At 43.7% G+C, this 27,068-nt stretch overlaps 2 protein-coding genes and 5 non-coding genes across 7 annotated transcripts in view; 6 read left to right on the top strand and 1 right to left on the bottom strand.

Annotated features, from left to right (window-relative positions):
- The first annotated feature begins 584 nt into the window (after positions 1-584).
- On the top strand, positions 585-742 carry LOC133058186 (U1 spliceosomal RNA). Its single transcript, XR_009693292.1, has one exon. It is a non-coding gene; the product is annotated as a U1 spliceosomal RNA (small nuclear RNA).
- Positions 743-7,660: 6,918 nt separating this feature from the next.
- Positions 7,661-7,824, top strand: LOC133058164 (U1 spliceosomal RNA). The gene has a single exon (XR_009693272.1). It is a non-coding gene; the product is annotated as a U1 spliceosomal RNA (small nuclear RNA).
- A 1,559-nt stretch (positions 7,825-9,383) lies between these two features.
- LOC133055867 (DET1- and DDB1-associated protein 1-like) lies at positions 9,384-10,521 on the bottom strand. The gene has a single exon (XM_061140952.1). The coding sequence runs from the start codon at positions 10,269-10,271 to the stop codon at positions 9,954-9,956; it is 318 nt and encodes a 105-aa protein (XP_060996935.1). The 5' UTR covers positions 10,272-10,521; the 3' UTR covers positions 9,384-9,953.
- A 207-nt stretch (positions 10,522-10,728) lies between these two features.
- Positions 10,729-27,068, top strand: part of TEX14 (testis expressed 14, intercellular bridge forming factor) — a 106,302-nt gene continuing 89,962 nt past the window's right edge. Inside the window, exons 1-2 of the mRNA XM_061142634.1 lie at positions 10,729-10,760; positions 13,241-13,377. Of these exons, the coding sequence (XP_060998617.1) occupies positions 13,242-13,377 (136 nt within the window). The 5' untranslated portion in view covers positions 10,729-10,760; position 13,241. The remainder of the gene's footprint in view (positions 10,761-13,240; positions 13,378-27,068) is intronic.
- Positions 10,817-10,980, top strand: LOC133058131 (U1 spliceosomal RNA). Its single transcript, XR_009693242.1, has one exon. It is a non-coding gene; the product is annotated as a U1 spliceosomal RNA (small nuclear RNA).
- Positions 22,278-22,489, top strand: LOC133058003 (small nucleolar RNA U3). Its single transcript, XR_009693135.1, has one exon. It is a non-coding gene; the product is annotated as a small nucleolar RNA U3 (small nucleolar RNA).
- On the top strand, positions 26,588-26,801 carry LOC133057996 (small nucleolar RNA U3). The gene has a single exon (XR_009693128.1). It is a non-coding gene; the product is annotated as a small nucleolar RNA U3 (small nucleolar RNA).

Here is a 27,068-nt window from a genome sequence, read left to right as displayed (position 1 = left end):
AGATAAAGCCTGGGTGAGGCCTGCGCTCAGGGAGGGATCTGACTGGCTGTTTCCTCTTCGTTCTGCACAAACTGATTCTGAAAGGAGAAGCTTATCTCGAGTCGTGCCCCGTGAACACTGGAATCCAACCTCAAGCCCGTAGCCAAGATATTCTCGAGTCGATGCCCGGCTCCTCTCCCGGGGCTGGTCTGAAGCGTTGGGAGCCAGGCGAGGATGAAGTCGACTGACGACTAAAAAACTCTTTGCGTGGGTGTGCCCCATGGACTCCACACTGGGAGATCCGAAGACCTTCAGTTAGCCCGCTTCAGGACGCGGTGGGTTTCTGTCGGGCCGGGCGCGGCGAGTTGTTGGAGGAAGCGGCCGGCAGGGGGCGCGGGCCGCGAGGCGGCGGTGGAGTAGCTACAGGGATGGCTCAAGGCGTTTGGAACCGCGTTCCCCGGAAATACGGGCTTGATTATCTATTAACAATACTAAAATATAGTTTGAAAATATGTTTATTTGAATCGCTAGGATAAAGGCCAATTGGAGTCGTTTCAGGAGTGACGCAGATCTTACAGTGGTGTGCACAGCCGCGGGTAGTGCCAAGGTCAACCTCGGGGAAGATAACCAGCATCAGGTGGTTTTCCCGGGCGAGGCTCATCCGTTGCACTCCAGATGTGCTGACCCCAGCGATTTCCCCAAATGTGGATAAGTCGGTCGCATAATTTGTGGCAGTGGGGGACTGTGTTGGTGCTTTCCCCTATCCTCTTTCTATCTTAAAGACAAATCGTTCAAGATGTTTTCTAAAAAGGGTCTAGTGGCTCATCTCTAACACTGGAGGGGTTATCACGTAAGGTAGGTGGGTAGTGGTGAGTGTGATACACGGACGGAGTGAAATAAAGATCTTTAAATACTAAACCACTATGAAACGGTCTTCTGCCCGGATTTTTGGGTTTTGTCAGTACTATTTATTTAACTTCAGCTGTCTGAGCTTTAGGATCTGAGTTTACCTGAATGGTTTTGAACGTTTTTAGTTTTGGAGTGTTACAATATCTAAATTTTTTTTAGGCTGGTTATATTTTGCAGTGATACACCATTTTGGGTGATTGGGGATAAGGAAAGCATGTTATTAGAACTATTTTCAGTTCTTTTAGCCTTTTATATGTGGTTACCAAAACTTGTAAAATAGCATGTTGTTCACATTATATTCTGTTGGACATCATTTCTCCCTTAAGTTTGCAGGAGGTCTTGCTGTGTTACTTCTATAACATACTTCCGCTTCCTGGAATTCCCTGCCTTCTCTCATCAGTCTTTGACCTTCAGCTCTCTCTTGTTGCAGCTTCCTGGGATCCACCCAAACTGCCACAGAACCTAAGATGGGCTTAAACATTACTTGGTACTGTAGGCACAGTGCTGCATAAAGGCACTTCTTTTAAAATCAGAAGAAAAAAAGGTGAATTTTTAGGTGGAAGAAAATGTATATAACAGTGTCATCTTTTTATATTAATATGTTTTTCATGGTGGAAGGGTCCACAAAGGCAAAGGTGTATAGGATCCTTCAGTCGTAATGTGGTCCTTAACTCTTTGATTAGTGCTCATTACTCTTTTCCTCTAATTCTGGCAGGTCTATTTCCTCTATAGTTTGTGATCTTATTTATTACAAGGAGATTGTATCTCCACATGATTACTCTAGTATCTTCAGCGCCTTAGGCTAGTTGCTGGCACCTTAAGTTTAGGTGGCTGTAAGTGACTAGTTACATGTGAGTAACAACTTGAGTTCAGGTTTTTGTTTTTTTCAGCATTAGTAGCACTCATAGAAACTCATGGATACTTTGTGAATGTTGAAAATACTGGAGTAGGCAGTGTGGTCATCAGAAATAAAGTTCCCGTGAGGATTTATTGTATAACACAGGGAACTCTACTCAATACTCTGTAATGGCCTATATGGGAAGAGAATCTTAAAAAGAGTAGATCTATGTATATGTTTTACTGATTCACTTTGCTGTACAGTAGAAAACTAATACAACATTATAAATCTACTATATGCCAATAAAAAATTTTTAAAAAAGAAAGAAGACTTCCTCAGCATAGCAAAAAGAGCCTTAGAATGTCTGTGAAATCATACCTGGGGGGGACACAGTCATAGAGGACTCAGCGCTGTGGCCAGCCTGGCATTCATGGAAACAGCAATACCATGGAAACAGCAAACCACCTGGAATGAAATTAGGATGGTAGATCCATAATGAAATTATAACATGTAACTGAGGTGGGCTGGGTCACACTTTGTGGATGACAGTATCTGACAGATGTCTAAGTAGAGTGATTATGGTTTATACTGCAGAGCCTTATGGATGGGAAGTGTAAAACCAGGGCCAGTGTGCATCAGAAGTGCCTCAGAATGGGTTTGGCTCCCCGAAACATAGGGGGTGTGTGTGTAGAGTGTCTGTAGAGTTGCTCAAGCTGGTAACAGACGTTTAGATTCAGTTGTCAGCACCATGGACTTCTTAACCGTCAGACCTGCTCAGTGAGCTTATATAACAAAAGGCAGCTTTTAAAAATTACTGCCACACATATTTCTGAACAGACACTCTCCTTGACTCCTATGAGGCAAAGATATGAGTGGAAATTCAGAGGTGGGTGAGACTCACAGACTGAGGGCCATGTGTGATGGGACAGAACGTCTTAGTTGGCAGAGGCAACCATGATCTGAGAGAGGTGGGTAGATGTGCTGGTGCCGCCCCTCCCCAGGATGCAGGAACTCTCCAAACACCTGCTCTGCTGAGAGACGGGCTGTGCCTCTCCACCTGGGCTTATTTGGGGCCTTTGAGTTAGTTGGTCACGGAGTTGTTTTATTCTGTGTGTCAGTATATTAATATGTATACACACACACACATATGGACCTATATTCTCTATAATTATTATTGTTGTTCAGTTGCCCAGTCATGTCCAACTCTTTGCGACCCCATGGACTGCAGCACCAGGCTTCCCTGTCCTTCACCAGCTCCCAGAGCTTGCTCAAACTCATGTCTATTGAGTTGGCGATGCCATCCAGCTATCTCATCCTCTGTCGTCCCCTTCTTCTAGCCTCAATCTTTCCCAGCTTCAGGGTATTTTTCAGTGAGTCGGCTCTTTGCATCTGGTGGCCAGAGTACCGGAGCTTCGGCTTCAGCATCTCGCGCCAGTGAATACTCAGGGTTGATTTCCTTTAGGATTGATTGGTTTGATCTTGCAGTCCAAGGGACTCTCAAGATGCTGGAGTCCAGCCCCGGCGGGTCCAGGGATACCCCAGGGATAAGTAGCGTCAGCGAGAAGTGCACGGACTCTGGTTGTAATGCAAGAGCTCGTCTACTTTATTTTTTAACAGCTCAGATTATATAGAATTGGTTTTCTTGACTCCCCCTTACCATCACCCCATGTTACATCACATGTTGGTTTCATACTCCCGTCAACATTTTCCCTCATATCTTTCCCAATGACTTCATCTGGAACAATCCCGATTACAGGGTTTTTGCCTTGAATGTCCCGTACATAGTCTTCTTGCCTCAATGGCCTAACATTTTCACTCTGACAAAAATAATGTTCCGTAGATTCCAGATATAGTATGAATTCTTTGGACAATAAAACAATATATGGGAAGGATTATGAAAAACATGTTTGACATTTCTGAGAATAGTACCATGAGAAAACCTATATATTTTTCTTTGTCTAAGACCACAAGACCTCAGTCTACAATCTTTAACTATGAAGCAGCAAAACACCTATGCAGCAGCAAAACACCTCTATTAATAGTGAAGTAATGGCAGTGAGGCTGGTTAATATAAATCTTCTATACTATTGAAGTCCTATGCTACATATTTTCCAATTCTACAAAAATACCTGTAATATTCCATGTTGCTTAAAGGAAGAGAAACAATGGACAAATAGCAGCACTGAAATGGCAACAATGAAAACCCTCTTGACCAAAGAATATTAACCTATCGTACATCTACTTATGAATCTAAACGCCTCTGCTCTTTTCTAATCTAGAACATTATAATTGGCAAGCAGCCAAGCTATGCCTGTGGCCTTTTCCTTTTTGGCTTGGTACAGAGCTTATGGTCATGTCCTGGGTCAGAGCAATCATGAGCATTTCTGATGCCCTCCCAAGCATAATGCCACTTGCGTGGTGGATGGTCTGTCACAAACCTGAACAGGCCTTTCATTCCTGGTTGGTCATAAGGTTCCTGATGCTTAGGAGGCAGAGTAGGCCTCGGCCTTAGCGGATCTTTCTTAATAGGCTTGGACTTTGCCAGGGAGGCCTGATCACTATATGTTACATTCCTAATAATTAATAGAAAATCCAACAACAGTAAGACAGAAAGAGGAAGGGGACATACTGGGCCCCCGGGGCGACCCCGAGGGGAAGAGCTGCCTTGCAGGTTCCTCTCTCGTCCCGTGACCTTGTCACGGTCTGGGCACGTCCCAGCGGCTCCCGACATCAAGAGTCTTGTCTAACAGTTCAAAAGCATTAATTCTTTGGTGCTCAGACTTCTTTATGGTCCAACTCTCACATCCATACATGACTACTGGAAAAACCATAGCTTTGACTATATGGATCTTCGTAGGCAAAGTAATGTCTCTGCTTTTAAAGACACTGTCTATGTTTGTCATAGCTTTTCTTCCAAGGAGCAAGCGTCTTTTAATTTCATGGCTGCAGTTACCATCTGCAGTGATTTTGGAGCCCAAGAAAATAAAGTCTATCATTGTTTCCCCATCTTTTTGCCATTAAGGATGTGACCAGATACCATGATCTTAGTTTTTTGAATGTTGAATTTTAAGCCAGTTTTTTTTCACTTTATTCTATCACCTTCATCAAGAGGTTCTTTAGTTCCTCTTGGATTCCTGCCATAATGGGTGGTGTCATCTGCATATCTGAAGTTGTTGATATTTCTCCTGGCAATCTTGATTCCAGCTTGAGCTTCATTCAGCCTGGCATTTTAAATGATGTATTCTGCATAGAAGTTAAATAGGCAGGGTGACAATACACACTCTTGACATACTCCTCTCCCAATTTTGAACAACCAGTCTGTTGTTCCATGTCTGGTTCTAACTGCTGCTTCTTGAGCTGCATATGGGTTTCTCAGGAGGCAGGTAAGGTGGTTTGATATTCCCATCTTTTAAAGAATTTTCCACAGTTTATTGTGATCCACACAGTCAAAGGCTTTAATATAGTCAATGAAGAAGAAGTAGATGTTTTTCTGGAATTCCCTTGCTTTTTCGATAATCCCGCGGATGTTGGCAATTTGATCTCTGGTTACTCTGCCTTTTCTAAATCCAGCTTGAACATGGAAGTTCTGGTTTATGTACTGTTGAAGCCTGGCTTGGAGAATTTTGAGCATTACTTTGCTAGTGTGTGAATTGAGTGCAATCGTGCAGTAGTTTGAACATTCTTTAGCATTACCTTTCTTTGGAATTGGCATGAAAACTGACCTTTTCCAGTCCTGTGGCCATTGCTGAGTTTTCCAAATTTGCTGGCATATTGAGTGCACTAATAATTATCACTGTTCTGAGAGGGTAAAATCAAGCACAGATACCTAAAATATGGTAAAGTCACAATTTGAACCTAAGTCTATCTGATGCTAAAGCCTGTGTTTATAACTAAATACGGTGCCACATATTTCTTATAGTTGTTCCACCAGGACTTGGTCTTCTCATTATGAAGAAAAAAGAGTCTAACAATAGTATTGAAAGTCTGCCTCCTGTATTTCACAACCAGTTACACTGATATCATTTCAGTGCACTTCTTTTCAGCACTTTTCCTTAAGGATATATATTTTTACAAAATTGCAGTCATGGTATACATACCATTTCATATCTTTTTTTGCCTCTTAACCTTTTATCTTTCATGTTGTTCATTATAATATAATGTGTCTTTCATGTTCTTACTATTGTATGTTTAGATTCTAGGATTTGGGGGTGATTTTGATTTTTTGTAATTATATAATAAATACCATGTGCATAGGACACTATCTTTCTCTTACTTTCTACATTTAAATGACATTTCCCGATCAAAATGTACGAACATATTTTGGACAGTAGATGTATATAATTAGGGTTAAAATTTCCCTGAGCCACCAGGGAAACCCAATATTATAGTCATGTTTCAGAATATGTAGGGGAAACACATTAATCCATTCTTCTGTGTTACACTAACATATGTTACTTTGCATTTTGATGCATTTCCTTTAAGCATCTTAAATGCTTTTCTGTATTTTCCTAATTACCTACAGGGGAAATTTTATCACTGTTGTAATAATTAAAAATACCCTCCAAAAATACAAAACAAAGCACTTAAAAAATCATACAGACTAAGAGGAAAATAACTGCCAAGAGGTTGCAAAATATGCCACTCCAAACTGTGTCACTGTGGCAGAAGGATTATTTTTAAACCAAAAGCGCTAAAAAACAGCAAATATGTAAGAAGAGTGGTCTGGCCTTCCCTTTTAACACAGGGGAAAGAAATATTCCAGAGAAGAGGGATAATGCCCAGAGATTTCTGCACAAACAGGTCTTGTTAAAATCATTATCCTTTTTAGCCTCCCCATCTATGCTACTTGCTTCTCCACAATTGTCTCTTTTGTTCAACTTAATATAAAAACATTTAGGGTTCCACTTCTTTGGGTCTTCATTTCCTTATGAGGGCTCTTGTGTCAGATGAACGTAAGTTAAATAAATTAGTATGGTTTTGTCCTGTTAAACTGTGTATTCCAATGTAATTTTCAGGCTGGGCCAGAGACTCTAATAGAACAGAGGTAAAGTTTTGCCTCCCGCGCACTACTAAACCCTTGACACTATAGTTGCTGCAGAGTTGTTTTGCCCAGAGTGCCTAGCCAGCAAGGGTAGAAAGGAAAACACAGTGCGTCGTCAATTTTCGCTGAGAACAGAGGAGCACTCGCTTTGTTACTCAATCCAGGCCAGATGCTGCTTGCCTTTGCGCCGAGAACTGCGGAGACTTCCATCTTGTAGAAGTCGGATTTGTGACCCCAACGACACGGACGCCTGTCCAGGAGAGCAATGGCCTGGGTGGAGTGGCGGGGGTGGAGGTCGCATTTGACGCGCATTCTGTTCAGCTCTCACAGAAACCCTGTGAGGCAGTATTATTCACACTTTACACTTTGGGAAACGGAGATTGAGAGAGACTTGCGGGTATCACGTAGTTACAGAGTGGAGCGGCGATTCAGACTCAGAAACCGATCATGAGACCCTTCCTGTGAGGGCCGCGCCCCCGCCGTGTCCTGCTCGGCCCTCCGCACGCTGCTCGGACTCCACCCCGTAACGAAGCTCCGCCTAACTTTGCTTGTGTCTGCGAAGACGAATTGAACATCTCAGCTACACTTTGTCTTTGGGGTCGGCTGCCAGGCAAAGCTAGAACGAACTAGACGCTTGTCCAAAAGCAGAGACGTCGAATGACAAGTGACAAGAGGTGGGGATATGTAGATGAGGGGTGCGGTGGCTGCTGGATCGATTTCATTTTTCGCCGGGTAGAATTTCCCCTGAACGTCCAAAGGATGTATCTTGGTCACTGTCATATAAATAATCCTTCAGTTTCCAATCGAAGGCCGAAAGAGCTTGGAATATAATTGACCATAACGCTGTTGTGTGCTGAGTTCGAGGGTGACGTCCCAGACACTCCTTACAACTCATACTTACCTGGCAGGGGAGACACCATGATCACAAAGGTGGTTTTCCCAGGGCGAGGCTTATCCATGGCACTCCGGATGTGCTGACCCCTGCGATTTCCCCAAATGTGGGAAACTTGACTGCATAATTTGTGGTAGTGGGGCACTGTGTTCGCGCTTTCCCCTGGTGTGATTTGTTCAAGTAAAGACATAGGTACCTACTCTGTAGCTTTGGTGTCCTGTCCGGTTGATTTTTGCAGTTGTTTTGGGTTTCTGAAGACTCAAGCAATTTTCATACAATGTGGAAAATCTGACTTGAGTTTCCTTTGTGGCTCGTGGACAGGTTACTCCACTCCACTACTCTGCCCTGCAGAGTTCCATGGACTGTGTATTGGCTATGGGGTCGCAAAGAGTTGGATAAGACTGAGAGATTTTCACTTCACTTGGAAACAAGGCAGCAGCTGACTTCTAGTATCAAGTGAGGAATGTTATGTGGATAGACAAATCTGTGCGGTTAATCCATGCACTTTGAAAGAGTTGAATTCAACTTCCCGTGTGGCTCTGCTGGTTAAGCATCTACCTGCAATGCTGGAGATCTGGATTCGCTTCCTGGACTGGAAAGATCCCCTGGGAGAAGGGAAAAGGCTACCCACTCCCATATTCTGACCTGGAGAATTCCATCGACTGTATAGCTCATGGGGTCACAGAGTCAAACACAACTGAATAAGTTTTTAAAAAATGGTTTAAAAGTAAACTTTCACTACTCTAAGAATGAAATGGACTGTTTTCTTTCTTCTGTGGGAAACACTGTAGGAGGTTATTTCTATACATTTTGGCCCTATTGTCCCCTTTCTGTGTTTTCAAAACCAGTAATTTTTCATCTGCTGACATCAGCCTTCCATCCACTGCTTTCTTTTTTCTTCCAGATGAGAAAGCTCCTTTTATTGGGTTGGAAGTGGTGCACCAAACCAGTCCCTGATAAAAATACTTAGATCTTCAAGATACGGAGATGATACTTAACTATAATGATCAAAATGATCACATGGATCACACAGTCTTGTGTAAATCAATGAAGCTATGAGCCATTCCCTGGAGGGCCACGCAAGGCCAGGTCGTGGAGAGTTATGACAAAACGTGGTCCACTGGGGAAGGGAATGGCAAACTCCTTCAGCCTTCTTGCCTTGAGAACCCCATGAACAGTATGAAAAGGCAAAAAGATATGACACTGAAAGATGAACTCCCCAGGTCGGTAGGTGCCCAATATGCTACTGGAGAAGAGTGGAGAAATAGCTCCAGAAGGGATGAAAAGACTAAGCCACGAAATTGAAAGACACACTCCTTGGAAGTAAAGCTGTGACAAACCTATACAGCATATTTAAAAGCAGAGGCATCACTTTGCTGACAAAGTTCTGTACAGTCGAAGCTATGGGTTTTCCAATAGTCATGTATGGATGTGAGAATTGGACCATAAAGAAAGCTGAGCGCTGAAAAATTGATGCTTTTGGACTGGAGAAGACTCTTGAGAGTCCCTTGGACAGCAAAGAGATCAAACCAGTGGATACTAAAGGAAATCAACTCTGAGTATTCATTGGAAGGACTGGTGCTGAAGCTGAAGCTCCAGTCCTTTGGCCACCTGATGCAAAGAGCTGACTCATTAGAAAAGACCCTGATGCTGGGAAAGATTGAAGGTGGGAGAAGGGGACGACAGAGAATGAGATGGTTGGATGACATCACTAACTCAATGGACCTGAGTTTGAGCAATTTCTGGGAGATAGTGAAGGACAGGGAAGCCTGGCATCATGCTGTAGTCCATAGAGTCAGTGCCTTAGCGACTGAACAACAAGATTCGGAAGCGCTGACTTCTCCCAGAGCAAGGAGCAAGGTCTGGGCAGAGTAAGTCCCCGCGGAACTTGTGACAAGGCCAAGTGTTTAAGACCCGGACCAGCAAATGGGAACCAAGAGAAGAGCCCCCACCCATGAGGACCAGCTGCAGCAGGGCCCCGAATCTAGACCCTCGGAGAGAGGCTCCAGTTTTCCAGAGGAGGACTAGGGGGCAAGAGGAGGGGGAACTGAAGGAAGAGGCAGCGAATAACAATTTTTTTGTTTGTTTAAAATACACCTACCAACATCACAGTAGTGGGTCTGACATCCCCTTTAATCATAAGTTGGTAAGTTTACAGCATCAATAAAAACACAAGGAAAATAAATACATTGGCTTTATCATATTGGAAATGGTGTGAACGGTGGGGCGTGGGCAGGCCTGCGGGCAGGCGAGGAGCAGACAGCACAGGAGGCGTCTGAGTGGGGCCGTGAGTCTCAAGGGTCCTTGTCCCAGTCGTCCCAATCCTGGCTGTAGATCCGTGGGATCTTGCACGGGGACGCCCAGCTCTCGGCCTCGAGGTTCACTTGCTCCTGGTCTTTCTTCTTGGCGGCATTCTTTTTGTCCCGTTGCTGTTGTAGGTAGCGCAAAAGAATGTTTGTTTTTTCTGTCACAATTATCTGTTCAGACGGGTACTCCTGAGTGGGCAGGTAGACTGGCGGACGTCGGTTCGAGGCTTTGCACAGACAGTTGGCATGGAAGCTACTAAAATTGCTTTTGTTGTAGACAGGCAGCCCTTTCAAAAAATCAGCCATCTTCTGTTTCCCCGGTCTCTGTCACCGTCGTCGATGTTGTTGCCGCCGCCACCACAGCTGCGTTCTTAGCTGCCGCCTGCCGCCTGCTTCCTCTTTATAAGGGCCGTTGATTACATTAGGCGCACCTGGATAATTCGGACTATCCCCGCCCCACCCAGTCTCAAAGCTAATCGCATCCCTACAATCTGTTCTGTCACAAAGGTGGGTCACATTCCCGGCCCCGGGGATTAGGCCCCGAGCGCCTCCTGGCTGTCAGTCAGCCTATCACGAGACCCGGGTACCGTCGGCGCTACGGAGTGACGTCACTAAGGTGCGCGGAGTATGTAAATGAGCTCGGCGTCGGCTGGCCCTGTTCAGAATGTACTATGAAGCGTTTGTATTATTTTGCAAATGTTGCGGTACTCGCAAAGTGCTTGTCAGGCCCTTCTAGTTGGGAGAAGCCGTTATTTCGTAAGTGAGGGTGTAGAGTCTGCGGTGAAGAGAGTGACCGTAAGTGCGAAGTGTTTGGAATGTGAGGCTGAGGTGGCAGGCAGGGTTAGTAACTCATACTTACCTGGCAGGGGAGATACCATGATCACGAAGGTGGTTTTCCCAGGGCGAGGCTTATCCATTGCACTCCGGATGTGCTGACCCCTGCGATTTCCCCAAATGTGGGAAACTCGACTGCATAATTTGTGGTAGTGGGGGACTGCGTTCGCGCTTTCCCCTGACAAAGTCCGTTTAAGTTTAGAAAAGTGATTGTATGACTTATATTTAGGCATAATAGGTCAGAAAGGAAAGATTGTGTGACTTATATTTAGGTATAATAGGTCAGGTTAGTAAGTCTTATGGTTAAGGAGGGTCGTGATACATGTCCGTTTGTGAGTATAAGGATGAATATATTTGAGTTAGAGATTGATTGAGTCGGTTACTGACTGTTCTTGAGCTCCCATGCATTTTTACAGTCAGTGGAGTTCTTCAGGCTAGAATATTGAAGTGGGTAGTAGTATTATATTTTTTTCCAGAGTATCTGTTGAATGCGGGTATTTTGTATTGCAGGTGGATTCTTTACCAGCTGAGTTAATTAAGGAAGCCAAAGAATATTGGAGTAGTCCAGGAATCCAACCAGGGGATACCCGCGTTGCGGGCGGATTCCTTCCATCTCGAGCCATCAGGGCAACTCGAAATGCGTTTAATTACTGGGTTAATCGGCCAAATTTACAGTACTGAAGTGTTTAGCTGGAACTTTCAGGGGAAATTACCGATTAAATAGTTGCAGGAGCTGGCTGGTAAATGTGCCTTAGTAATGTTCAGAACCGTTTTAAACGCAATTACTCCACAGTGGTATTTTTTTTTAAAAGAAATCTCTGAGGGTGACTGGAAAAGAATTCTAAAAGGAAGTAAGCTGAAAAGTACTCAGAAAGTGGAAGTTAGCATATACATGATTAACACTCGACGCTTATTAGGAAACGTATGGAATAAGCAGGTCTGGAGATTTGAATATTTTGTGTCAAAATGTCATGAATTGGTGTAAATGCAATTAAATAAAAAAATTTTAAAGATCAACGTTAAAATCACTTTACTTATTTTTGCCAGCACTGGGTCTTAGTTACTGCTAGAGGTTTTTCTCTAGTTGGGGAAATGGGGGCCACTTTGTTGCACTGGGCGGGTTTCTCCTCTTAGACTGTGGGCTCAGTAGTTGTTGCCCAGGGACCTAGTTGCCCCAAGGCATGTGGGATCTTCCCAGACCAGGGATCCAACCCAGGTTCTGTGCATTGATAGCTGGATTCTCGACCACTGGACCATCAGGGACGTTCTAAAATGACTATTATTTAAAGAACAAAAACAAGAATTAAGTATTCGAAGATCTGGAAAAATTGGGACCCTTTTTCACTGCCGGTGGTAATGTGAAATGGTGCAGTCACCATTCTAGTGTTCATAGGTTCTAGTGCGCCTAACAGCAGCTTACAACTATAGAGAGTTCCTTGGTTCCACGCAGAGTTCTAAGCACTTTATAGAGTACTCCCATTTATAAATGAGGAAATTGAGGCCCATCAAAGGTTAAACAATTTCTTCAAGGTCACACAGGGAAGTGACACAGGCAGGTTGAGAACTATAGAGTCTGAACTATGAACCCAACCCACATATTGTCTACCCTCTACATAAATGACTGCATTTGTATACTGTTTGTTCTTTTTTGGACAAGAGTTATTGTGGTGCAGAATTTTTTAAATATTTACTTGTATTTATTTTGGCTGTACTGGGTCTTAGTTGCAACACGTGGCATCTTCTGGTCTTGGCATGTGAGATCTAGTTCTCCTACCAGGGATCAAACCTGGGCACCCTGCATTGGGAGTGCCAAGTCTTAGCCACTTGACCCCCAAGGATGTCCCCTAACTTTTCAAAGTGAATGCCCTCCTGAGAATTCCCCAGTAGTCCAGCAGTTAGGACTTCCCACTTTCACTGCCAAGAGTTCGAGTTCAATCCGTGGTCCCGGAAGTAGGATCCCATAAACCTCAAGGCCAAAACAAAACAAAACACACACTCACAAGTTAATACTCTCCAAATGGTCTTGATGATGCAACAAATGTGTATTTCTAATCCCACTTCCTGGTAGTCATCACTTTTTCACTTCCAGGGATTGACAAAAATACTGAGTTCTTCAATTTTAACAGTAACATTGAGAATAAAATTTAATCTTTTAGAATTTATTTTTACTTATTTAATTTTGGCCATGCCTCTAGGTATGCAGGATTTTAGTTCCTTGACCAGAGATCAAACCCAGATCCCCTGCTTCAGGAGCTTGGGGTCTTAACTGCTGGACTGTCAGAGAAATCCCTAATCTTGGAGAATTTCCATAATTGTCCCCCAATCCTATTCATTATAAATGAAAAATGGACAAGAAGTGAAAGAAATGTGAAAGAATCGAACCTTTTTCCTTGAATTTCTGGTTCAATTAGAAATAAGTATGTTTCTTTCTTTTGAAACAGGATGTCTCGGGCTGTTCACCTTCCAGTCCCCTGTCCTGTTCAGCTTGGTTCGTTAAGAAATGACTCCTTGGAAGCACAGCTTCATGAGTATGTCAAACAGGGGAATTATGTGAAAGTGAAGAAGATTCTTAAGAAAGGTAGGCATCATATTAAAATAACACATGCAACTTGATTCACATTACTGAATAGCATTGGAAGGAAAAGCAGGTACATCATTAGACTATGAATTCTTGGGGGAATTGGAAGTTAAATTTAGAGATGAGATGTTCTCTATCAGTGCAGTCAGATTGTTCAACAGAGGTCGTAAATCGCTGGAGGCTGTTATATTATGTTTTGTTTTGTGCTAAGGAACCATGAAGTCTTCCGTTCTTTAGGCCCCTAAGGGTTTTGCCTAGGCCGAAGCCACCCTCTTTAGGTTCTGCCTGTTTCTCTTTTCTCCTTCAAATCTACCCCATCTACTGAGTCTCCTGAGGGCTGTGATGGAGTGAGTAGGCCAGTTTTCATGGCTCTCTTCTTCCTTGCTCCTTAGAGGCACTTGATACTTTTGTTTTCAAGGTGTTTTTGTTTGTTTTGTTTTATAATTGGTGTATAATGGCTTTACAGTGTTATGTTAGTTTCTGAGGTACAACAATGTGAATCAGCTATAAGTAAACATATATTCCTTCCCTCTTGAGCCTCCTTCCCACCTCCACCCCCATCCTACGCCTCCAGGTCATCACAGAGCACGGAGCTCCCTGTGTTGTGGAGCTGTCCTCCCACCAGGTATTTTACGCATGGTAGTGTGTATATGTGTCAGTGCTGCTCAGTTCGTTCCACCCTCTTTCCCCTGGTTTGTCCAAAAGTTTGTTCTCTACTTCTGCATCTCTACTCCTGCCAACAAATAGGTTCATCTGTACCATTTTTCTAGATTCCATATATATCTATGTTTGATTTTTTTCTTTCTGACTTACATCACTCTGTATGACAGACTCTAGGTCCATCCACGTCACTACAAATGACCCAATTATTTTCAAGGTGTTTTATTTTTGTTTTGCTGTTGGGCAGGAAAAAACAACAAACATAGCTCAGGCAATCTTCAAAAGAACAAACACACAGAAAATCATACTCAGACGAAAACTCTGTTGGTATTTGCTCCTGATCTCGAGATCCAGACCTGCTTTTTCAAAAGTAACCAGAAGTCCTGTTAGATTCCCCCTCTTCTCTCTTCAATCTTAGTATTAAAAAGAAGGCTTAGAAAGTTTCTCTCAGCTGGCTTATGGAGCAGTCAAGGTGACCTAATTTCTCTACAGTGTTTCTCCATTTGCCTCAAGAGTATTCCTGACAACTTCCAGAAGGGTAGCACCCATTTTATAAGGATTCAACTATCCCCAAAATACTTCTCTCAAAAAGTTCTCAAGTGTTTCCATGTACCATCCCTAGAATCTGTAGAGATAAAGTGGCTGATGGTGAACTAAATTTATTTAAAAGGTTCTGTTTTTTACCCCCTCCAAAATTTTGCATTTTACTTCGTGACAGATCTGTGTGTGTTTTAATATGAAAATTGATGTTCAAGGTGGGTATGCTACGACTTCTAGTGTCTGTCTATCCATATCCTCCAATATGAGAAGCAGAGTGCTGTGACATTTTTTATATGTCTCCTAGACATCTCCTGAATGTTCTGTATCTTCATAGATACAGAGACTCACAGACTTAGAGAACAAACTAGTGGTTACTGGTGAGGAGAGGGAAGGGGAAGGGGCAGAATGGGGGAGGGAATTAAGAGGTACAAACTACAATGGATAAAATAAATAAGCTACAAGGATATGTTATACAAGACAGGGAATATAGCCAATAGCTTATGATAACTAAAACTGGAGTAGAGTTTTTTTTTTAACTCTTTTTTTTTTTTGGAGGTATAGTTAATGTAGGCTTCACAGGTGGCACTAGTGGTAAAAAAAACAAAAAAAAAAAACAAAAAAAAAACCTGCCTATCAATGCAGGAGACGTAAGAGATGTGGGTTTGGTCCCTGGGTTTGGAAGATCCCCTGAAGGAGGGCATAGCAACCCACTCCAGTATGGAGAATCCCCATGGACAGAGGAACCTGGTGGTCTACAGTCCATAGAGTCACAAAGAGCTGGACACAATCGAAGTGACTTAGCATGCATAGTTAATGTACATTATGTAAGTTTCAAGTGTACAACATAGTGATTTACAATTTTTAAATGTATACTCTACTCCAGTTTTAGTTATCATAAGCTATTGGCTATATTCCCTGTGTTGTATAACATATCCTTGTAGCTTATTTATTTTATCCATTGTAGTTTGTACCTCTTAATTCCCTCCCCCATTCTGCCCCTTCCCCTTCCCTCTCCTCACCAGTAACCACTAGTTTGTTCTCTAAGTCTGTGAGTCTCTGTTAGGTTCACTTGTTTGTTTTTTAGCTTCCACATATAAGTGATATCATGCTTGTCTTTCTCTGTCTGACTTCTTAATGCATCTTCAAATTCTTGATATTAAACTAGAGCAGGGGGTGAGGTTGACCGGTATAACTGGATATGAAGCAGGACTTCATCTGTGCCTGGCAATTTTGTCTAAAGCCTCAGAGTGAAAAATAGGAAGTGATAAATATTGCCACGATGTAATGCAACACTTCTTAGGAGATGGCCAAAATGATCTTGGACCTTCAACTGCATTACCCACCTCATGCTATCTAAGAGAAGGTGATGGGGCAGTGAGTGGCGTGAGTGTCAGAGGAAAAGACTGTTCCAAAGGCATTCACAGGAAACAAGTAAGAGGCCCTTCAGGTGAACCTCCTGGAGAGAATTCTGGTGCCTGGTGCTGGGAGTTGGGAGCCTATGGTTCAGTGAAGAGTAGAAACAAGCCAGCCAACCCCAGCTGCCACCAAGGTGGCATGAATTGAGCCTGACATGTTACCTGGAATTGAGAGATCAAGAGGACTGCCATCTGCCTCCTACCTGGAGCAGTCCTTGATGGCTGAATGAGCACGAGAGACCAGCAGTTGGAGTAGCCGTACTTTCATCAGCTGCGGGGCAGTTAGACTCTGGAGGGTAGCTGAGCATCTAAAGAGACCTCACCTATGAAGGAAGGAAGAATTCCAATGGAGAAGCTGGAGCTGTAGCAATAAGTCAGCGGAAATGTAAATCAAAACTACAATGAGGTATGACTTCACACTGGTTAGAATTGCCATCATCAAAAAGTCTACAAACAATAAATGCTGGAGAGGGTATGGAGAAAAGGGAACCCTCCTGTACTGTTGGTGGGAATGTAAATTGGTACAACCATATGGAGAATAATAGGGTGGTTTAGAAAATTAAAACTACAACTACCATTGTTTAGTTGCTAAGTCATATTCAATTCTTTTGTGACCCCATGGACTGTAGCCTGCCAGGCTCCTCTCTCCAGGGGATTTCCCAGGCAAGAATACTGAAGTGGGTTGCCATTTCCTTCTCCAGGGAATCTTTCTGACCCAGGGATTGAACCCACATCTCCTACTTGGCAGGCAGATTCTTTACCACTGAGCCACCTGGAAAGAACTACCATATGATCCACCAATCCCAGTCCTGGGTATATATCCAGAGAAAACTCTAATTCAAAAAGATACATGCACCCTGATGATCATAACAGCACTATTTACAATAGCCAAGACATGGAAGCAACCTAAACGTCCATTGAGAGGTGAATGGATAAAGAAGATGTAGTACTTATGTATAATGGAATACTACTAAGCCATAAAAAGAATGAAATAGTGCCATTTGCAGCAGCATGGATGGACCTAGAGATGATCAGGCTAAATGAAGTCAGACAGAGAAAGACAAATACCATATGATATCGCTTATATGTAGAATCTAAAAAAAAAAAATGATACAAATGAAGTTACTTGCAAAACAGGGTCACTGATACAGAACTTATGGTTACCAATGGGGAAAGGGATTGGAGGGATAAATTGGGAGATTGGGGTTGCCATTACTATATATATAAAATAGATAATTAATAAGAATGGGGAACTCTACTCAATACCTATAATGTCCTTTATGGGAAAATAATCTAAAAACAAAGAGTGATATACGTGAAATTAAAAAGACGCTTGCTCCTTGGAAGGTAAGCTATGACAAACCTAGACAGCATATAAAGAGCAGAGACCTCAGTTTGCCAACAGAAGTCTGTATAGTCAAAGCTATGGTTTTTCCAGTAGTCATATACGGATGTGAGATTTGGACCATACAGAAGGCAGATTGTTGAAGAATTGATACTTTTGAATTGTGGTGCTGGAGAAGACTCTTGAGAGTCCCTTCAACTGCAAAGAAACCAAACCAGTCAATCCTAAAGGAAATCAGTCCTGAATATTCAGTGGAAGGACTGATGCTGAAGCTGAAGCTGAAGCTGCAATACTTCAGCCACTTGATGCAAAGAGTCGACTCATTGGAAGGACCCTGATGCTGGGAAAGATTGAGGGCAGGAGAAGGGGGTGATGGCAGATGAGATGGTTGGATGGCATCACCGACTCAATGGACATGAGTTTGAACAAACTCCAGGAGATACTGAAGGACACGGAAGCCCATGATGCTTTGGTCCATGAGATCACATGGGCTTAGTGACTGAACAACAACATGTATGTGGATAACTGATTCACTTTGCTGTAGAGCAGAAACTAACACATTGTAAATCAACTATACTCCAATAAAAATTAAAAACAGAAAGTCAGGAGAAGAGCGCAGTGGCCTGCATTAGGGCGGTATGTAGTAAGGTGGAGATACCTGAAGGACCCACTAACCCCTTCCACAAAAGAGCAGGCATTAGGAAAAAGCCAAAGGCTATAAAGAGCATCAGCAAAGTACAAAGGCCTTCGCCCCTTGTCGTCTCAGTGGTCCTCCCCCACTTCAGCTCTGGAGCTGTCAGAAACAGCTTTGAGATTAGAAGAGTGGAAGAGCAAGGAAGAAGTTTTTATTTCAAAGGACAGAACAATTTATTGCCTGAAATGAGTCTGTGCTTTGAGTGCCTCAAAGGGACAAAAAGAGTGTGGTATCTGCCTGAGGGGCCTCTCAGGAGAGGGGAAGAGAGAACTGACAGAGTGTCCTTGAGGACAGCAGAAGGAGAAAAATTGTTTCCTGATTGTATCCTACTTAGTTCGTCCCATTCAGAAGACCGGATACTACAGATTATGAGTTCTAAAACCCAGGGGATGAAGTTCCAGAACCTCAGCCCAGACCTTATTCATTTTTTTTAAAGAATTTTTGTGTGTGTGTGTGGGCCACTTTAAAAATCTTTGTTGAATTTGTTATATATTGCTTCTGTTTTGTGTTTTGGTTTTTTTGCCCACAAGGCAGGCATATGGGATTGTAGCTCCCCGACCAAGGATCAAACCCACACCTCCTGCATGAGAAGACAGAGTCTCAACCACTCACCGCCAAGGAAGCCCCTCATTCCTCAGGTTTTTAATTCTATGTATAGTAATTGAGCCTTGGGATTAGAGCAGCCAAGAAAAGATGTACAGGCCTGGTTTCCATGAATATAATCCAGCAGGAGACAGAGACATGAGGTACTAATTGAAGTCTTGAGACGGGCAGGGGGTGAAGGAAGCACACAAGTATATCTCAGCCTCCTGTCTGGGAGGTAGTCAAAAGAAAATTCTTAGAGAAAGTGATATTTAGGCTCAGACCCTAAAGAAGAAAAGTTGAGGCTGATTCATATCAATGTATGGCAAAAACCACTAAAAAAATATAAAATAAAATAAAATCCCTTGGAATTAAAAAAAAAAGAAAAGTTGAAGTGAGAGAAGTAAAAGGTAAAGGTTGGAAGCAAGGGAGGATTACAGTGATGCAGAGCTCAGAGGATGGAAAAGTGTGTGGATGATTTGAGCTAGAGAAGAAGGCAAAGTGGCGGGAGAAAGTGGCACAGGATGAAGTTGTCAAGGTAAGCTGCAGCTTGACGAGACTTCATAGGCTGTTGGAAGGATTTTGGTAATAGGTGCATCCGTATTTAGGATTGTTACATCTTCCTGGTGAATTGACCCTATTATCATTATGAGATGTCTCTCCTTATCTCTGGTAATATTTGTTGTCTTGAAGTCTAATTTTTCTGATATTAATACAGCCACTTCAAGCTCCTTACGCTTACACCTTATAAAATATCTTTATAGAGTTAAAATATGTTTTCTGTAGAGTGCATTGAGATGAAACTTGTATTTTAAAATGCATCTGATACTCTCTGCCTTTTAATTGGAGTGTTTAGTCCATTAACATTTAATGTAATTATCGACATGGTTTATTACAAAGAACACAATTCAGGAACAGCCAGATGGAAGAAATGCATAGGGCAAGGCATGGGGTGTGTGTGTGTGTGTGTGTGTGTGTGCGCGCGCGCGTGTGTGTATGAGTGAGTGCTTGGAGCTTCCGTGCCCTCTTTGAGTATACCGCCCTTCCAGCACTTCAATTTGTTTACCAACCTGGAAGTTCTCCAAACATAATCAGTTAGGGTTTTATGAAGGTTTCATTATTCAGGCATGATTGATTCAGCCATTGGTGATCTCAGTCTCCAGCTCCTCTCTCCTGCTGGAGGTGGGACAAGATTTGAAGTGGAGGGCTGTGCAGAGCTGAAAATCATGGTCTTTCTCATGACCAGCCCCATACGGAAGCTATCTCAGAACCCCTCAGCCAAGAGTCATTTCAGCAGCATACCAAAGACACTTGTCATTCCTAATACTAAGGACATTCCAAGGATTTTAGGAGCTCTTGTGCCAAGTACCTGAGAGTAGATTTCTATTTGTAAACAATTGTTCTGGCTGCAGAAGGCTGTGACGTATTTAAGCGAAGGGAAAAAAGAGTAGGATGTGGCTCCCCTGGTGACCCAGTGGTAAAGAATCCTCCTGCCAGTGCAGGAGACCCAGGTTCAGTCCTTGATCCGGGAAGATTCCACATGCTGCAGAGCAACTAAGACTGTGCACCGCAACTGTTGAGCCTGTGCTCTAGAGGCTGGGAGCCACAATTTCTAAGCCTGTGTGCCCTAGAGCCCATGTTCCACAACAAGAGAAGCCACTGCAATGAGAAGCTTGCACACCACAACGAAGAGTAGCTCCTATTTGCCACGACTAGAAGAAAGCCCGCGCAGCACATAAGACCCAGCATGGCCAAAAAAACAATAAATACATAAATGAATAAATAAGATTAAAAAAAAGAAAAGAGTAGGATGACTTGTTCTTGGTTTGAGCAACTGAGTTGAATGTGGTATCACTGCCTGAAAGAGGAATAGGTTTGGGAAGAAAGCTATTGGAAGTCAGTCTGGGCCACCTGAGTTAGACACCTGTGATTTAGACGAGTGGCGTGTCAAATGGAAGTGGAGTATATGAGCCCACAGCCCAGAATAGACCTGACTGCAAATCCATGCTGAAACCAAGGATGATCTAGAGAAGAGGGCCAAGAACCCTGCTGGTAGGAACCTCACTCTCCTATAGACAGATTGCCCTTATTGGAGCAGGAGTAGAGAAAAAGGGAGGGGAAAACCAGGTGGTTTGCAATAGTTATGTCAGTAATCAGGTTGAGGGAAAGAATGATACATTCATTGATTCATCATTCATTCAGTAGTATGCATTTGCTGGGCAGCTACAGTGGCTGACAACCTGCAGGAGATGCAGAGATAAATATGACCTGGTTCCTGCTTTTAAAGACCTCACAGTTGAGTAGAGGAAAATAAATGCATTTATCACCCAGTGAGCTATGTACACAAAGCACAGTGTGGTCACTGGTAGCTGGGAAGCTGAAGAGAGGCATCCAGAAGAGATAAGAACTGAGAATCTGCTCCAAGGAGGCCAAGATTGGCATGGATGGTGAGGAGTCCCCAGAAAGGTTGGGGGAAAGGAGAATGGATACGGAAGGGCTGAGACCAGAGACAAGGGGCTCTTGTGTGAAAGTGACTGGAAGGGACCTTATAACTCTTTAAGACTTAAGGAACTGCTCAACTAGAGGTGGTAGGATGAGATGAAATGATAGTCACCTTATTCATGTTACTGTGATGCAATGAAAAAATGTGGTTGAGTCAGAAAACCACGGACTGCATGTTCACAGAGCACTGTGCTTTCTGGCATGCTGGAAGGCCCCGGGCAGAAACGTCTTTACAACAGGAAGTTACCAGACAAAAACCGTTACACAGCATCGTATGTAAGGTGTGTTCTTGGAGGAGAAGCTGGGACTAACTTTTGCCACAAGTGAATGGGTCGGCTTCCTCTGAGATGTGGAAGCCAGGAAGATCAGTCATTCACGACCAAAGGTTTAGATATGGAGTATGTAATGCTTTCTTAGAGAAATGAACTTGACTGGAGCTCAGACCGCCTGAGGAAGACACCGTGGCTTTCCAGAAAGAACTGGGCTTGATCAAGCGCCACATGTACCTAGTAGCACCTGTGGTTCCCCTGAGGAGCTTTGTGACAGGTGCTGCAGCCAGCATGTGTGAGAATGGGGACATAACCGCACCCTTTCGCTTTAGAGGAGGAAGTGAGAGCATGGGCTAAAATGCCCATCGTGGAGAAGACGTTCATAAACCACCATGGGTGCCTTTGTTATTATGCGGGATTAGACTAGTTCTCTGTGTCTTTTTTTCTCCCTCCTCGCCCCCACCTCTCTTTCAAGACAAAGGAAACCTGGCCTCTCCAAGAAGTCTCCAAGCGGACTTCAGCAAGCGGAGACCGTCCACGCGGACCCGTGGCAGGAAGCTTGTGCTCTTCCCGCAGAAGGGCGCGGCGACCCTGCCTGGGTGCGGGGCTCCGGATGCGGTGGCTGGGGCGACGGCAGCCTGGAGCAGGAGTCGGATGCGGCCGCCTGTGATTGGGTGCCAGGAAGCCGTATGCTAATGAGGCTTACTGCGGCTTTGGAGAGTTTCTGGGCTATTTCCGGGCGAATATGGTATTTTGAAGTTTGCCGTTTTACCAAGTTACGGGATGTGATATGGAAAATGTTTGTGAGGAGTCGAGGGGAGCGACACAAATGTGGCCGTCAGTAAAAAGTGAGCGGCTCCCGCGGACCCAGCAGCGGCTGGCGGCTGGAGGTTAAGACTATACTTTCAGGGATCATTTCTATAGTTCGTTACTAGAGAAGTTTCTCTGATCGTGTAGAGCACCCGAAGCCACGAGGAAGAGACGCAGCGTTTTTCTCCTGAGCGTGAAGTTGGCCTTTGGTGTTGTTTGTGCAGCTGCCACGGGTCGTTGATGATCGTTCTTCTCTCCTTTATTTGGGAGAGGGAGAAAACGCCGTCTGAGTGGTTTTGTTTCCATTTGACGTTCTGAAAAGTGAGATTTCTGCAGATTTAGTGAGAGCTTTGTTGCCCTGTAAGGTTTAGAGTGAGAGTGGTTTTTCTACACCGTTGAGTTTGGGTGGACTCTAGGAGCTGAGGAACAGCGAAGTCAGATGTGACTCAGCAGCTGAACTGACTGCTATAACCCTAGGAGAGGTTTGAGGTTAAAGCAATTGTATGTTTTAAGGGGTTTCTCTAGGTTGTGTCTGTATGGAGTCATCAAAGGCCACAAGAAGGCAGGTTTTCTTCCAGAATGGGAAGTCAGCTTTTGCCTTTTGCCTTTTTTTTCTTTTTTTGAGTTTGCGTTTTGCCTTTGAGGACTGTTTTTTCCCCCTGGAAGAGTAAGAGGCAGGGAGCACCATCTGTGATTTTTACAATCAAAATGAGGGGGGAATTTCTCTGATGTAGTTTTGAGTTTTTGTTTTCTGATTGGGTTTACAGATCATGAGCTCTTTAACACATCAGGTGTGGCCCAAGGTTATTAAGGGTTTCCCTCACAGCTCAACTGGTAAAGAATCCGCCTGCAATGCAGGAGATATCAGTTCGATATCCGATTCCTGGGTCGGGACGATCTGCTGGAGAAGGGATAGGCTACCCACTCTAGTGTTTTGGACTGTGTAATCCATGGGGTCGCAAAGAGTCAGACAGGATTGACTTTCCCTTTCAAGGGTTTTAAAACAAAGTTACTTTCCTTTCTGTACTGTCCTGTCAATCAAGTCACTCTTCTGAACATGTAGGCAGACATCACTTCCTGTGCTCTATAGTGATTTCTTTCTCTGTATCTCAGTCGAAGCAAAGGAAATAGAATACGTGTAGGCTTAGGATTTATAGGACTTTAGCCCAGAGGAGGAATGAAAGACAGCAGAATTTGGCTGAAGCATGGTGGACAGAAAACTAATGGCAGCTATTGAAGGAGAGTGACCGCATCTGCTGTGCATTTTAAGGCCACTCCAAAAGCTCTGTGGCAGTTATACTTTTGGGAAACAGTGGAAACAGTGTCAGACTTTATTTTTTTGGGCTCCAAAATCACTGCAGATGGTGACTGCAGCCATGAAATTAAAAGATGCTTACTCCTTGGAAGGAAAGTTATGACCAACCTAGATAGCATATTAAAAAGCAGAGACATTACTTTGCCAACAAAGGTCCATCTGGTCAAGGCTATGGTTTTTCCAGTAGTCATGTACGGATGTGAAAGTTGGACTGTAAAGAAAGCTGAGTGCCGAAAAATTGATGCGTTTGAACTATGGTGTTGGAGAAGACTCTTGAGAGTCCCTTGAACTTCAGGGAGATCCAAACAGTCCATCCTAAAGGAGATCAGTTCTGGGTGTTCATTGGAAGGACTGATGCTGAAGCTGAAACTCCAATACTTTGGCCACCTCATGCGAAGAGTTGACTCATTGGAAAAGACCCTGATGCCGGGAGGGATTGGGGGCAGGAGGAGAAGGGGACGACAGAGGATGAGATGGCTGGATGGCATCACCGACTCGATGGGCATGGGTTTGGGTAGACTCTGGGAGTTGGTGATGGACAGGGAGGCCTGGCGTGTTGCGATTCATGGGGTCGCAAAGAGTCGGACATGACTGAGCAACTGAACTGAACTGAACTGAATTGGCACAGAGGAACCTGGCGGGCTACAGTCCATGGAGTCACAAAGAGTAAGACATGATTTAGTGCCTAAACAACAGCAAGAGGGGGCAAGTGTGAGGGCCAGTTAGGTACCTGCCACATTCATCTACCTGGGAGAAGCCGAAGTGATAATAAAAAGGAGATCTGTGAGATACTTAAGTGGTAAAGTTGAAGGGAATTTGTTGACAAAATTCAACTAACAAGAAGAGGGGGAAAAATGGGAGTTTTATTTGAGCCAATCTGAGGATTAACCTGAGACTCTCAGAAAGCTGTTAGAAGTCAAAGACAGTCATATACATTTTCCAAAGAATTGTACATCAAAATGACATACTAATATTTTACATAAAGTTCACCAAGGAACCAGGTAGTCCCGGTGAACTTGTACAAAGTAAGCAGCAAGTCACCATGCCCTTCTCCAGAGGGGAGAAAGAATGATATTCTTTTAAGAAATCCCATTGCTAATGTCAAAAGAAAGGAAAAAAAAAAAAAAAAAAAATTATGGTTGAACAGCACTCCCATCTTTGAGGGACTCTGATTAACATGTAATGATGCACACTGCATTTGACGCAGTAAGCCCAAACACACAGAATATTAGGTTTAATTTTTTCATGTTCTGCTTTGAAATATAAAACATACATTTTATTTCATCAGGATCACTGAAGACATGAGTGAGGGGAGCTGTCAAGGATAACTGTTGGGTCTTCTGACTTGATCAAATGTGTGGATGATGATTCCTTGTGTTAATGGGGGAAATGGAGGAAGAACTGAATTAGGTAGAGCAATAGGGTGGGCAGTGATGACAGAGTTCAGTTAGGGCAGATTTAGGAGAAATTTCTGACCTTCAGCAAATGAATGGAAAAGGAATTAGAACTCCCACAGCAGACCCTGAAGAAGCAGACTCCCCAGGCCTTGGCCTTACCTAGAAAATCCTCAGACACCGGCCTGTCTGCACCTCCTCTCCTCCTCCTCCCCTGTGTTCTCTAGCTGTCTTCCAGTTGCTGGAACACACAACCTTGCTCCTTTCTTTGGGACATTGTGTTCATTGTTTTCTCCACTTAAATGCAGCCTCCAAAGAGAGGCCTTCCCTGAGCACCCAAATCTGAAGTGGCCGTCAAATCCCTCTCTGTTTGAACTCTTATCCTCTGCATGCGTCATCATCTCATCCTCTCAGGTAATTGTTGTCATCTCTCTCCCCTACTAGAGTGTAAGTTTTTTGTGAGAGTGAGGACCTCTGTTTGCCCAGTACCTGGAGTAATCTTCAGCACGTAGAAAGCAAAGCTGGGTGACACCTACCAGCTCTGCTATTAACAGACCTCAACAAGTTAATCTTTCTGTACCTCAGTCCCCCTGTCTGTAAAAATGGGATGATATTTGTATAATCACTTAAAATGATGACTGGTGGCTGGCAAGCTGGTGCAAATACTAGGTAGCATTTTTATAGTTTCACTGTTTCTAATTGGGATGCTGGAGAAGACTCTTGAGAGTCCCTTAAACTGCAAAGAGACCAAACCAGTCAATCCTAAAGGAAATCATCCCTGAATATTCATTGGAAGGACTGATGCTGAAGCTGAAGCTCGAATATTTTGGCCACCTGATGCGAAGAGCCAACTCGTTGGAAAGACCCTGATGCTGGGAAAGATTGAAGGCAGGAGGAGAAGGAGGTGACAGAGGAGGAAATGGTTGGATGGCATCACTGACCCAATGGATAAGAGTTTGAGCAAACTCGGAGAGAAAGTGAAGGACAGGGAAGCGCGAGGCACTGCAGTCCATGGGGTCACAAAGTGTCAGACACGACTTAACGATAACAGTTTCATAGTTAGCACTCATTATTTGCAGAGGGAAGAATGTCAACGCAGCAACCAGCTTTGTTTTAAAAACTGATGAAGTGTGAACTGGTAGTGCAATCAGATGGTAAAAACCCAAAAGGTTCTGTTTTCTAGCTCTGATTCTCACCCACCCAGCCCCCGTCTCTGCCTTAGTCATGGTCACCTCTTCTGAGAGTTTGAAAGTAACTTCTTGGACAGGCTTGAGTGCAGCCACTAAGATAGAGTAATCAGTGGAATCAACTAGGTTCTCAGGAGCAAAGGCAGAGACCCGCCCTTTCCTGTACAGCTTTCAGGGGCGGGGCGGCTTTAGTCAATCTGTGCAGCAATGCCTCCTGGGCTTTAATGACTGGGGTTGTGATTGGCTGTCACTCTGTATTATGTAAATTAAGTTTGATTTTGAAAAACTGTTAAGTCACATTTTCAGTGAAAATGTTCAAATGAGTTGATAAGTGACAGCATTTGAAAGCTGTGTTGCAAGAGCTCTTTCTGTTTTTTTCCCAGTAGAAGAAAAAATGGCAAAATATGGGGGGGGGGGGGCGGGGGGGAGGAAACTGTTGCCCTCAGTGAAAAGTGTACAGCTAGCACAGACCCAGCAGCGGCAGGGGGATGGAGATTAAGACTATACTTTCAGGGATCATTTCTATAGTTTGTTACTAGAGAAGTTTCTCTGATTGTGTAGAGCACCCGAAACCATGAGGAAGAGATGCAGTGTTCTCTCCTGAGCGTGAAGCCGGTCTTTGGTGTTGCTTTTGCAGCTGCTACTGGCCATTGATGATCGTTCTTCTCTTCCTTTGGAAGAGTAAGAGGGAGGGAACACCATCTGAGTGGTCTTGTTTATAACTGGTTTGCCAAAAGTAGTGTAGCATCATTTTTGTGTAATAAAACTAGGTTTGTTAATTTTGGTTTTAAATGCTTTCTTATTACTAGTTAGTTTTATTCCCTTGTGTTGTTGGAAAAGGGTGTTTGCTATGACCAGTGTGTTCTCTTGGCAGAATTCTATTAACCTCTGGCCTCTGTGAAAGTAAAGTCGCTCAGTCATGTCCAACTCTTTGTGACTCCATGTAGCCTTCCAGGCTTCTCTGTCCTTGGGATTTTC

Source organism: Dama dama, chromosome 5 (genome assembly GCF_033118175.1).
Source record: "Dama dama isolate Ldn47 chromosome 5, ASM3311817v1, whole genome shotgun sequence".
In the NCBI taxonomy this organism is placed as follows: domain Eukaryota; kingdom Metazoa; phylum Chordata; class Mammalia; order Artiodactyla; family Cervidae; genus Dama; species Dama dama.
The sequence above is the reverse complement of the archived record's forward strand: the minus strand, read 5'-3'. Positions and strand labels throughout refer to the sequence as shown.